General features: G+C 34.3%; 2 protein-coding genes across 5 annotated transcripts in view; one reads left to right on the forward strand and one right to left on the reverse strand.

Annotated features, from left to right (window-relative positions):
- wdb (widerborst) overlaps window positions 1–8,893 on the forward strand; it is a 59,027-nt gene extending 50,134 nt beyond the window's left edge. The window contains exons 4-7 of one of the 4 annotated variants that reach the window (XR_011157050.1): window positions 3,872–4,265; window positions 5,964–6,193; window positions 6,233–6,407; window positions 7,532–8,893. Coding sequence is in view for 3 of the 4 variants with exons in the window: in XM_069039140.1 (XP_068895241.1) it covers window positions 3,872–4,265; window positions 5,964–6,193; window positions 6,253–6,364 (736 nt within the window). In the remaining variant the exon portion in view is untranslated. Of the gene's footprint in view, window positions 1–3,871; window positions 4,266–5,963; window positions 6,194–6,232 lie in introns of all 4 variants that reach the window. The other 3 variants (XM_069039140.1, XM_069039141.1, XM_069039139.1) reach the window with 3 other exon arrangements.
- An 864-nt stretch (window positions 8,894–9,757) lies between these two features.
- Window positions 9,758–13,322, reverse strand: LOC138124985 (solute carrier family 25 member 45-like). Its single transcript, XM_069040188.1, has 5 exons — window positions 13,190–13,322; window positions 10,585–10,866; window positions 10,324–10,528; window positions 10,160–10,275; window positions 9,758–10,032 (listed from the first exon to the last, which is right to left on the reverse strand). Exons 1-5 carry the CDS (start codon window positions 13,236–13,238, stop codon window positions 9,800–9,802), a joined length of 885 nt encoding a protein of 294 aa, XP_068896289.1. The 5' UTR covers window positions 13,239–13,322; the 3' UTR covers window positions 9,758–9,799.
- Between the last annotated feature and the right edge of the window lie 26 nt (window positions 13,323–13,348).

A 13,348-nucleotide genomic window follows, 5' to 3' on the forward strand; every position in this document is an offset into this window, starting at 1 on the left:
CTTGCCCAATTTTTTTATTTTCATTCTTTCGAAATTTTCAACATCCAAAATTGGAGAAATGACGTTTTTTAAAGCAGATTTTATTATTATCAAGTCAAATTATTTTTAGAATGCTCAAAAAGGCCAGTGTTTTTCGGATGATTTTGAAGCACCTGTGCGCGAAATCTAGGTTCGCGGTTAACTGTTGCGTTTGCGAAATGTCATTTTGAAGTTAGTGAGTTCAAAAATAGTATATTATGATACAAGTTTATAAGGAAGCCTTTAAATTTAAAGCACGCGCGACGAGTTTAAGAGCACGACGCGCAGCGGAGTGCTTTTAACGTCGCAAGTTCTTTAAAGGCCCTTATAAACGTTTATCATAGGCTATTTTTTATTATACCTGCACTACTATCTGAAAATTATAACAATAAAAAGTAAATTCGTTGCTATCATAAATTGTGTATAAATGTCTATTTATCATTGTTCAAAATGTAGGTGAATTTGTTGTTACCTAAGCAACCCTTAAAGCTTTGGTGTTTTAAAGACCTTTTTTGCATATCGTAATGAAAGTGGCACTTTTTTACACGCAAAATCGTAGTGAAAGTAGTACTTTTTTGCATCATTTTATTCCATCTCCTTGAAGATGATTGTCAAAGCATACCTATTTTTTTTTTTTTCATAAATCCTTTTAGACCAAATTTCTCAACTTACATCAATATGCAAAAGAATAGTGTGTACAACACGTTATGAAAGTCTCTTTTTTTCACTTATTTGCTTGTTTAACTCGGGCTACGCACTCTTTAATCAATCTGCAAATTCGTGAAAAAAAGTATGACTTTCATAACTAGTTGTACAAATAACTATTTTCGCACGCATTTTAGTGTCAAAAACAGGGATTATGATTCAGGTATAATAAAAAAATATTTGTATCACATCGATTATCTATTTATAAATATCAATGTACATACATAGTTTAGTCTGTTGAAGAAACATTCTAAAAAAGTTTCGGCATAGAAGTTTCGGAGAAATATCCACCGTAGTATTCCTTGAAACTAATGGTGGATAATTTTATTATGAATTTTTTATTTTATGTTAAGCAGTTTAGCAAGTAAATATGAATGTTGGAAAAATGCAATAGTCTGTTGATATTCTTTGTGAGTCATTAAAAGTGTTAGAAATTGAAAAAAAAATTAAGCAGATCTGTTCGGAGTAATACGAATTTGTGTCAAAGATAAACTTACGACTTGATGACTCGAAAAAGGGTGTTTATCTTAATATTTTGGGTTAATTACGATTAATGTTTATCTGGGCAAAGCTGGCGATTGTGGGAATAGCTAATTAATGTGTACGTTAAATAAAAATTCCATAGTGTGATGAAACGCGTCACGTAAAAATTTTAACAAGACCGAAAGATTGATAAGCATTTGATTATGTTAACATCGTATACAGTTTTGTGTAGGCACATAAATTACGTAAACTGTCGCGCACAACAAAAAATAGAAGGTTGACCAAAATTACTAATTAGTTTAAACAAAAGATTTTATTGTGCTTGCCCGAACGATGCAAGCTCTCGCAGTAGTATCGATTTTACCTCTGCCCTAATTTATGGTCTCAGTCAAACTTTATATTCTAAATGACTTAGTACCCGACACAGACTACTTTTAATTGGGATTAAAATTGTATGACGCTGCGGGATGATCGATTTCGGTTAATTTTTCATATCTCACGCCCACGTACTCACCGTCTCCTTAGGTAAATGTTAACGCGTGTCGATTTTTGTCGAAAAAAAAAATGCTTAATACGCGCCCGGGGCTCAAGTTACAATTGAAGTTTTGACGCTCGTCAAAATGCCCCTCGAAATCAATCCGGTTTTGTTTAAAATCGAACTGCGTTTACGGATCGGATATGTAATTAAAAATTTACAAAACGGGACTGACTGTCTAATATTCTCATAAATTTGTAATTGAAAAGGTGTGAAATCATCTGATTTATGCAAATATTGATCCTATCGAATGAACACACCAGGGACAAATATTTCGCAAATGTTGCAATAAAGAATTCTGTTTTCATTCGATTTGATTTAGTCGTTTGGTGTATCAGTCGGTGTCTTACAAGCTTATGCAAATTGGAATTTTTAACATTCTTTATAGCTAAATTGATGTATTTGCCAAGACCTTGTCTCCAACCTTTGGGTCCATGTTTTATGAACGTTAAAATAGATTCATAGACTGATTTTTTCCACTAGCAGTTTTATTTTTGCATTTATCGCGGCTCCAAATCGCAACGTTAAAAATTACTGAAAAACGTTAGATAAGAATGTACGTCCTTGCAGGTATTTAGAAAACGTACAAGAGCATAGTGGAAACGTCATGTGTCTCGGGATATTTTACAAACAACAATAAATATGAATAGAATGTGTGCCTAGCCTACCAATATCCGCAAAATATCTTCCGAATGTGTTTATTGAAAAAAAGGAATAAAATATTCATGTTTTTGCTATAGTTGAACATTTTGTGGCTTGGTAATTCGTATTGACCTGCATGATGTAAATAAATAATGTTTAAATAACTATTTTTCAATATTGCCATCGTTTTATTTGTCACTTTTAAATTATTCACGAACATCCGAAACATGCTTCTTAATTTTTTTTGCGGAAAACAATAACAATTATGATCAGACAAATCCTAGATTGTTTTATAGTTCATTGAATTAATAAATTAATGCTAGTGAACTTCGAGGTATACAAAACTTAATTGGAGGACAAAGAAAATTATTGTGATTATGTTGCTTGCTATCACAAACAAAATGGCATGATTCGATGAACGTTGAATTTAACGTTTGCTCACTCCGTAGATCCAATTTATTGTGGGGAAAGAGGTTTTATTAATTTTAATGTTTGTACATTCCCTAGTTAACTCGTGAAATGTTTGTGTGTTGGGTATGCAACCAATTATACACTATGAAAAGTATAGTACACAAAAAGAATGGGTGGTATTGTTTTATCCCCCATCAGTTAATCTTGACTAACAAAATTTGTTAATGGTTTTAAGTACATTTATTCCTTTTTATCCGAAATGTTTCAGCTGATGGGCGTAAATATCATTGAGTTAGATTCACGCTTTCGTTTTTTTTTTATGTCATTATAATTTAATTATTCAAATTACGAATAGTGACTGAAATGTGTTTTGGTTAATATATTTTTGTTTATCTGCGGATACCTAAAGTCATCAATTAGAAACTTGTTTATTGATTCAGTATCGACATCTGTGCTTGAAGTAAACATTTAGACGGCTTGAGGTGAATTTGTTTAATTTGATCTTTTTTTTTTACTTTTATATAAATCGCCGATGATGTAAAATGATTATGATGATAATTAATAGGTGTTGTCAAACACGTGAAGTCATCGTCTTTGTGCTCTTGTTCAACTGACTGTAAAAACGTACGTTATTAATTTTCACTTGGCTGCATAAGAAAATAAATACAATGTGTATGTCTGTCAAGCTCAACTCCCTTGAGTTGCACAAGTCTTTTTTAATGCTCTATTATACCAAGAATTTTTTCTCCGAATCAACAAGAGAAGTTTTTATTAAGTTCTGTTTACTGTAGTCCAGGCGTAACTATTTTACAGAGAGATGTAGCAGCATTTGCCATATTTAGTAATTAAGTGGATATATTCAAAACCAATTCAGTAAAGTTTGGGTTTATCATTAGGACGTTTTTTGATCAAGCTGAGTAAATTATACTTGGATTAAGTCAATTATACGCGGCAAAACTGAAATTATTGCATTTACAGTATTCATCAATGGTTCTCGAAGTCTAGAATATGACTCTGTAGGGACTCTGTTATTTGTGGTTATGAAATGTATATTAATGTGATGATGTTTGGTTGCAGGTTCGTGTATGAGACTGAACATTTTAACGGGGTAGGTGAACTGTTGGAGATTCTGGGGTCAATCATAAACGGGTTTGCGTTACCTTTGAAAGCCGAACACAAACAGTTCCTGGTGAAGGTGCTCATTCCTTTGCACAAGGTCAAGTGCCTGTCGTTGTACCATGCACAGCTTGCCTACTGCGTGGTCCAGTTTCTGGAGAAAGACCCTACGCTTACGGAACCGGTCGTAAGAGGTCTCCTCAAGTACTGGCCGAAGACGTGTAGTCAAAAAGAGGTGATGTTCCTCGGCGAGATCGAGGAGGTGCTCGACGTTATCGAACCATCGCAATTCACCCGCATCCAGGAGCCTCTGTTCAGGCAGATATCGAGATGCGTTTCCAGTCCACACTTTCAGGTAAATGCAACAAACTGTGGTGCATTTGTGATCGTTGATGCAAAACGTTTCTTTAAAAATTGTGCGAAGTTAAATGCAACGAAAAGAATATTGCAGATAGACGAAATAAGCATAAAAATAACAGACAAAAAAATGTATATATTGTATTCATGAGGCGAATTATGATCACATCAAAAACAAATCATTCTTTATTCAGAGTATCTCACCCAAACAACAACATGAGAGGAAACGATTTTGTTTTACGTAAAATGAAAATTTAGTGCAAACTGGTAAATTCCTCGTCATTCATTGTAATAAGTTTAATCAAGATTTCATCTTGTAGTAAGTGGTAGTTATAAGTAGTAAGAAAGTTCTTATTGGACAAATTAAAGAGAGAAAGATATTATGTTTTTAACAATTATATGAAACTATTAAAGGAGTGCTTTACTTCAATAAAATAATTGGTACTTTTTTTTATTTATTATTTAATTAAATATAAATTGTCAAATATTGAAACTGGTGAGATAAATTGAAAAATAAATAATACAGCGTGATCAACAATGACTGAGTCTGTTGGCAATGAAACAATTGAAAAGTACTGGTGTTTTTTGTCTCGCAATTGGCACTGATCGGATTTTTTAGGTTGAGACGACGTTAAAAACATTTTTGGTTATGCCGGTTATGTTTATGCTATTACAAAAATAAACCTTTGTTGGTAAATTTCAAATTTGCCAAATTTCATTGTTACCAACAGATTCAATCATTCTTGATCACACCGTATCAATCGTAACAAACAAAAAGAAGGAGACACCGTAAAACATAAAATAATGCTAAAAACAAAAGAATGTGAATTGTGCAGTAATTCAGTACAGCACAAATAAAATGCCTTTCAGTTAGTTACTCAGATTGAAAAAAAAACTTTTTGTCACCCAGTCACACCGTTAGAGTATTTTGAGAATCAAACAACAGGTAAAAAAGAAAATCGCAGTTTAAAAAAATGAAAAGCTCAAATTTTGACAACTCCTTTTGGTCATTTGCAACGAATTATCTGATTCTAAATTAATTTCTCGCTTCGTTGTATCATTTTGGCAATAATTTTTATAAGTAAAATTGCACATAATCTTCCTCCATATGTAATTTTGTAACTTCTTCGGTTGATACTGTTTAACACTTCTATGGGCAAACAAATTGTTATTAAAGGTCTGTCTCATAAACTCTATTTGACATTTTGACACAAATTACATTTTTGTTACTAAACTATGAGTACACTCTCGGCAATATTCCAATCATCCATTAAATTTATAAACGGTACAATTACTAAAGTTTGGCCGACCTTGAATTTGACGATTCTGGTCCATAATGAATGAGGCGGATATAGTTTGGATTGATGGATTATGTCATATGTCTTAGCTTATACGTGTGGTCTGATTACTGAATCTGTGGAGTGATCACGTGCACAACATCAAAGGCAGTCATTGTACATTGCTTACGAAAATGCAGAGTGTACATGCGTTCAAAACAGACCTCAGGTTGACAAAAGTATCCAATGGCAGAGTGAGTTTCGAAATGCACGTGACGGTCACGCGTTTTTGTTACTCCACAGCTGCTGTAACCGGACCACAAGTTTATTCCGTCATTTTACGAATAAACAGAGTTAATTATAAGGAACTGAAATAGAATTTGTGATGTGTACGCTTAATTTCGAACGTTTTCCGTTAGGTGGCAGAGCGGGCTCTGTATTTCTGGAACAACGAGTACATAATGTCACTGATGGAAGAGAACAATCACGTCATAATGCCAATAATGTTCCCTGCACTGTATCGCATCTCCAAAGAACACTGGAACCAAACCATAGTCGCGCTCGTCTACAACGTGCTCAAGACCTTCATGGAAATGAATTCCAAGTTATTCGACGAACTGACCGTCAGTTACAAAGCGGAACGGCAGAAGTAAGTATGAAATAAATGTTTCCTGACTGTGGTGATTAGGTTTCTGTTGTGTTTGTTAGAGAGAAGAAGCGCGAAAAAGAACGAGACGAATTATGGAAAAAATTAGCTGAACTTGAACTTAATCACAACAAAAATATACCGGCACAAAATAGCCCTCCCAGCAAAAAGTGATACAACAGCCTAACGTTCCCCGCCCACTCATAGCTCTATGTTGGTAAGTTAGTTGAGAGTTCGGCCATTGGAGCATGCTTCAAACACCAAAATGTCAGTCTTTAAACTCACCGTTGTCACTTAACGACTGTAGAATTAAATTTTCGTCTGTAACATTTTTATTAATAGAACTAGTCTGTTTCTGTGAATTGTTATATTTTTCTTTTTGAATGTAATTTTACTGTACCAAGGTTTACTTGATTGTTTACCCTTTTATAGTCATCAGCTATAGATCAGTTCAGTGGTCGTAAATCGTACAAGATATGCCAAAATAGATGCATAGTTTCAAGGACTGACTAATTTTTTGTAAACAAATTTACCTCCACTGAATAACATACTCAGATTTATTATCGATAATGTAATTCGAGACTGTGGATCATTGACAATGTTCATGTTTTTGGTGTAGTGGCATATTTCAATGTGAAAGGTGCCGACGCATAAAGGATAGAAAGAAGAGCGTCTCATCGTAAAGTTGGAGTGTACATTTTAAATTATTGTGAATGTCTACTACTAACAGTCTATCTATGGTGTTTTGTAGCTGTGAACAGCAGAACTATGTTAATAATGTGCTATAGTATAACTGGTCAACTGTAAATAGCTAAGCAAATGTGGTTATGGTTTGTGTTTGGACTGTGGTTGATTGTCCCGGTGATTTACTTTTTACTCCCACCTTGTTTTGTACTTTAAGTATATTTTTACGACTTTTTTTTTTAATAAACTGTAACATTTCATGTTTCGTTTTGTTTCCGTTGTTCTTTTTAAATCGCAAGATAAGTGCCAAAGTTATTGTCAAAAACACAGCTAGTTTGGATGAGTCAAAAGTGGAAATCACGTAATAGAGGCGCTGTCGGTTAATATATATATATTTTTTTTTACACGGAGGCTTGAACAACTGCACCCATCATTTCCCAAATAGCAACAGAACAGCTAATATTACGAGCTTTTGATGTTCCAACAAACCGCAAATAACTTTGGGCTTATTTGAATACATTAATAAAATAAATGTGCTTCTTAAAGTTGTAAAAGGACCTAAAGAGTACAATAGTATGTTACATTTGACAGGCCTTTTATCTATTGAATACTTTTTTATGTGTCTGTCAACTGACTGTTTTTACATTGACTTTTAAGATCCTGATGTACCATCCAATGTACAAATCGACCAAGACTTTCACCAGTACATGTGAGGCACAATTGTGATCTTTCCTGAAACGTTTATTTTTAGAGTTTATGAGTTTAACCTAGTGCGTCTAGTTTTAGGTCTCAACAAGTTTCTCATCGTTTGTAACAAGTATTTGATCATAGGTGATTCTCGATGATTTGTTTGTTAATCGTTAAGTTTGATAATAGAACTGAGATGTTTAAAATTGTGTGACGCGTGTCAGTTCCAATCTATTTTCAAACACAATTTTAACCACAGTTATTTTGTATGTGCTAAATTGCACGAGTTGTGTGCCAGGATGGGGTGAATGATGATGTAATATTAATGTACAGATGGCTGTATAACTTGTAGCATACTTTGTAAGCTAACATAAAATATCTAATTACTTAGAGAGTAAGTCGTAGTAGTTGTCATTATTTACTCGTCTTGGTTGAGTAGTCTCTTTTTTTATATTAATATTACGGATTGTTATGTAGTGCAATTATTTTATAACAAAATCATTTTGATGTTGTTTATTTTTGTTTTATTTTTATTTATTGTTTTGGAAGTATTGCAAATGGAACGGAAACAAATCTTTATTATTGTTGTAATAACTGGATCAAGATTCACGATCGAACGTTACGGAGGTCTGAGGCGGCAGTTTTACACTTGCGACTACTTTGTTCTATTTCAGCAGCTCTATTTAAGTTTGCATCACTTCTGAGATAGTTTAAGGGAAATTAAGACGTCAGTTTAGGCATTGTATGTGTAATTTACAAATTATACAGCCAAGAGACTTTTCTATACAATGGTGCCACTTCACTACCAAACTTTTTTAGAAGCACTATTATGTTCACTTAGAGAAAGCTTTATATAAGGAAATATAGCAAGTTGTGTTTTAGATAGAAAATTAAGAACGTACATACATTAAGTTGTGCATGACGAGCTCAATTTCTAGTTACGACCTGGAAATGTTATATTCATAGAGCTACTCGCCGAACAATGTTTCACGTCGTTATATTATCGACTAGACATTGGTACTTTTTTAGTGAGTTTAATGTACTTGAGGGTGATGTAAGACCTCGAAGTTTTGTTGTACTATCATTAGCTATTTTATAATGTAGGCATACATATAAGTTGATTTTGTGATGCAAAGTGTGATAAAATAAATTCCAAATAGTTGTGTCTGAAAGAGTTGAGTAGCTCTATGAGTACTGATGCATAACCTTTGCTGCTGTATGAAACATTAGGGCCACACTATTACGCCCATCCCTCATTAGACTAAAGTATGTAATATATAACTAAATCACTATAAATCTTGTAGATATATGAAAAATATATTGTTAAATTTCGATTGTTTTTCTCAAAACAAAGAGTTAAACTAAGTTTTTAGATTCGTAAGAATGGTTTTCGGTTTGGAGTATTTCATCTATACAGAGGGAAACAACATCAGCGCATGAATGCTCTAAATCAAAAATCATCACCTAACACTGTTCTGTTATTTTCTAATTAATTATTTTGTGAGTGTAAAGCAAATGGATACATTTGTAAACCTTTCATAATAATTTCTATATGAGCTACTTATTGACCTCGTTTATTGAGGATTATAGTAACTGCAGTTTGTGAATGTACGCACTGTTGTGCGTAAATAAATATTGTCATTTTGAACATCTTTTCTATTCTGAAAAAACCTACGTAGTACGAAATTTGATTTTTGTAAAAAAAAATTCGGTCTTGTTCGTTTAAAAATGTCAAGAGTTTAAGAGTTCAAAGCCAGTCGATTAATAAAGTACCGACACGATTTGACGTTTAGATAAAAGGCAACCGTAACGATTTTTTCTCTACAAGAGGCGCTGATATCGCTATTTTGACTGGCTTTGGCATAGATTTATTAGTAATAAATTACTAATTATTGCTAATAAATTACTAATTATTACTAATAAATCCATGGACTTTGGTGAACAAATGTTCACCAAAGCCAGTCAAAATAGCGATATCAGCGCCTCTTGTAGCGAAAATATCGTTACGGTTGCCTTTTATGTAAACGTCAAATCGTGTCGGTACTTTATTAATCGACTGGCTTTGTAAGAGTTAAGTGGACAGCGCCATCTGTAAACAAATTTTTGACAGGTGTCGTTAAATACAATTTTCACGTAAATAAATACGGGGGGTGGAGCACCGTAGTACTTTTAACACCACCGCCGCAAAATACGAACTGTCGTACTGAGCTTTATTAATGTGTACTACAGATTTTGATATCACCTAGCCGCGGCTAGTGTCGCTTCATACCCGATGAACACAACAGCATTTACCAGAAATGTTCGTACGAGAATTGCGGGCGCCCCTCTAAAGAACACACTAAAACCATGCGACTTGTACGACTTGTAGAAACAATCCACCATTCCACGATATACGGGATTCGCGGGGTTGTCTGCTTGGATTCGCGACTTGACGACGTCTAGTGGAATCACGAACATCCACGAAGCAACACCTTCAAAAAGAACTTGTATTAATTCTAGTCTTATTGAGTCTCACACGCAATCTGCTGGTTCAAGTAACGTCTGTGTTCGTGTCAAAACTGACATGAAACCAACACACTTGATCTCAGTTCTCTTAACCTGCGCTTCCTCCAGCGATGCTTTGTTTGACCAAAACCGGAGTTTCACACTTACTAAAGTTATAGTACATCAACATTTCGTACGTTAAAGTGTACAGACCACTAGTTGGTACATCTCTGCAAGACCACATTTTTTAACATGCTCAACTTTACGTCTATTCTGACCTTAACATCATTGGAGTCACTCCGCGAAAGAGTCCTCTAAATCCTCTGTCTCGTACGATTCCCAGAAGGGCGTCGATGGAACCGGTGTAGGGTACTTCGTAGTGTTTCTTCCAGGATCCTCGGCCGCCAGTTCTTGTTTGTAAAATTGTCTTGATGTACTCAAATGGACACGTAATTAAGACTTGGAAGACCCCTCCTGCGACTCCTACAAGTGAGTAGTCCCTTCAGGAACGAGTATTGTTGGTGAGATGAGTGTTGTACCTGCTACGTATACGCGTCTTATTGCGACTTGATCTGTTATGGAGATGTCGTGGTTGCGTTTGCTAGTCTGCTGCATTACGTTAATTACGTTTCCGTATACTCCAAAAAACACAGCGTTTGATGGACCTACTGCCAATAAAGGAAAGAGCATCCCTTTGAAGAAACCACGTATTCTTTCGTATTTAAAAGTTCTTCGGACGGCGACGAACATGGTGGTACCGAGGGTTTGCTGTCTCACTTTCATTGTATCCAGAGGGTGACCAACGATGACTCCACATATCCCTAAAATTGTTTTAGCACATTCCAATAGTTTGACCAAAATGTATAACTTTCAGTAAAGGTTCTACTTCTTAAAAAAAAAAAAACAAGAAAGCACAGTTTAATGGTGGTGATCATACCAATCAGTGGATGAATCTGAGACAACAGTTTTTCATTCCACAAGTTGATACGTATTTGTCACTATTTTCTTGAAAGTACACAACAGAAGAGAAAAATAGCCAAAAGTTTTGGATTTAGTAAATAATATTTTTATTTTTACAAAATTTGTTTAGAGAGATCCGTTGGTATAGTGTTCCCATTTCTAATTTGGTTTTACTACCAGCCCTGTTGTCAGGGAGTTAAATACCCCGACAAAGGCAACTACCGCCATAAATCCTAGGACTGTAAAAGAAGGTCTGTTCTCTGACCAGGTTACAATATGTTTACTATTGCCAAAACCACAACCCCAGCCCCTAATAACTACAATTGCACTGCCATAAAACCAAATTATAAATGGGAAAACTATACCAACAAGTTCTAGGTCCAAGTGGAAGTGGTACTGTAACTTAAATCACGATTAAAGTATAACATACTCTTTTCATATCTTGATATATATTTTTTTATCAAATCGTATTTTCATTAAAAGCTAAAGATTTGAATTTTAGTTAATTATAGCCAGGTCCGGCTCTATAGACAGAGCAAATACAACCTCAGGTTGTCATTGTGGCGCGTGGAGGGAGAAAAGACTGGAGATGGCATTTCCTATGCTTCCCATGTTAAAAATCCGAACCCTCTAAAAGCACGTGGAACAACCTTTTATGACCCAGTCCACAATGCGCTAGATAAAGAAGCACAATGCGTCTGGAAGGAAGGCGAAGGAAGCCATTGGCGTAGCGTCTATATTCAGAAACCTTTTATGACTCTGTAGTTTTCGCGGGCCGGTACACTTATTTGAATTAGAGCCATCTCCAGTCTTTTCTCCCTCCACGTTGTGGCGCGATAATTATAAAAAAAATAATTATACCCTAGATCTTAAGAATTATAATCTATCAGAATATAAATAGCCACAACATTTTTGATTGTGTGCTTTTAATAAACATTCGTTAAATCCGGTTTAATTAATAGATTGTCATTTTTACATTTGTTTGACTAATCACTTTAAAAAAACTATGAAGTTGTAAGTACTAAGAAAGAAGGAAAAATAATAACATTCTACTGAAAATCTTGTGAACAAAAGGGGTGAAAGATTTGTTTTTAACAAGGGAAGTGTCCTGACCTACCAATACGAGAAGTGTATAAAATTGTAAACTGGCTAAAATAGATAAAGAATGAGATGAAATTAAGCTTTGCGAAAAAGATGAAGATAAATAGATTAGAAGTATGGAGATAAAAGAAATATGGTGCGAATAAAAAATAATAGATAAATTTTAGGATTTGATAATGAAATGCTTGAGTAAAGGTGTTTGCAGAGTCGAGACTCAAAAAAGTGCAATGAAGAAATAAAGGCAGTGAATATTTGGAGAGAAGAATGATGAAATAAGGAGCAGTAAATGACTAAAAGAAAAGAACAAAGACATTACCCAAGAAATAGGTATGCATGTTTAGAAATAAAATAAGAAAAAAAAAAAGAATTGCCAAGTTAAAATAGGTGCCAAATATGTGATGTTTATTGCAAATGAGTGTTGATAGAAAGATGGAAAATGGTAAGTGGAAAGGTCTTGATATTTGAAATATTAAGAATTGGCATATATTTTTATAATACCTATATTTTATTTTCGGATTATTGTATGTATCTTGTTACAAATATAAAGTAATAATTCTTCTTTCTACTGTTGCCATTTTAAAATTATAATTCACATTTTAGAGCTTTTAGACTATCATCTGCTATCATTGATTTTAAAATTAGCCTCAACGTGTTTGAGAAGTTCAAAGATGTTCTGAACTTATATGCAGACGTTAAGAATCACTTTGGGTCTTGAATATTGAGTAATATTCCAGTCTATCTGTTAAATAATTTTCCATTTCACATTATTGATAGTTAACATTAATTTTTATGATAAATGTACTACATCTAAGGTTGCTAAGTACAGATTCAGAAAAGGGAGTTGTTACATACTATGTGGGGTAGTGCTAGGGTCTCAAAGATAGACAACTGAAAATACATCGTGGAATGTGTAATGTCGGGTTTGTCGGTTTGCGCAGGTCAAAAGACAACCGATGTCGTGAAAAGAATTTGTAAACAATGGAATTTGTCTCAAACAGCAGTAAAACATTGTAAATTAGTGTGATGCAAAGTCAGTCTTGAGGTATAATGGAAATAATTTTACATGACAAGACGTAATAGTACCTCCAATCCATCCTGCTATGAAATCATCAATAGTAAGACCCATTTTCATTTACTCAACACATTGATAAGGTCTTGTGGTTTGAAATAAACGATCCAAATCAGCAGGAACCCTCCAACAGCCCCGAGAAACCCGCATCGACGACCTTGATACCGATTATT

This window comes from Tenebrio molitor, chromosome 2 (genome assembly GCF_963966145.1).
Source record: "Tenebrio molitor chromosome 2, icTenMoli1.1, whole genome shotgun sequence".
NCBI lineage: Eukaryota > Metazoa > Arthropoda > Insecta > Coleoptera > Tenebrionidae > Tenebrio > Tenebrio molitor.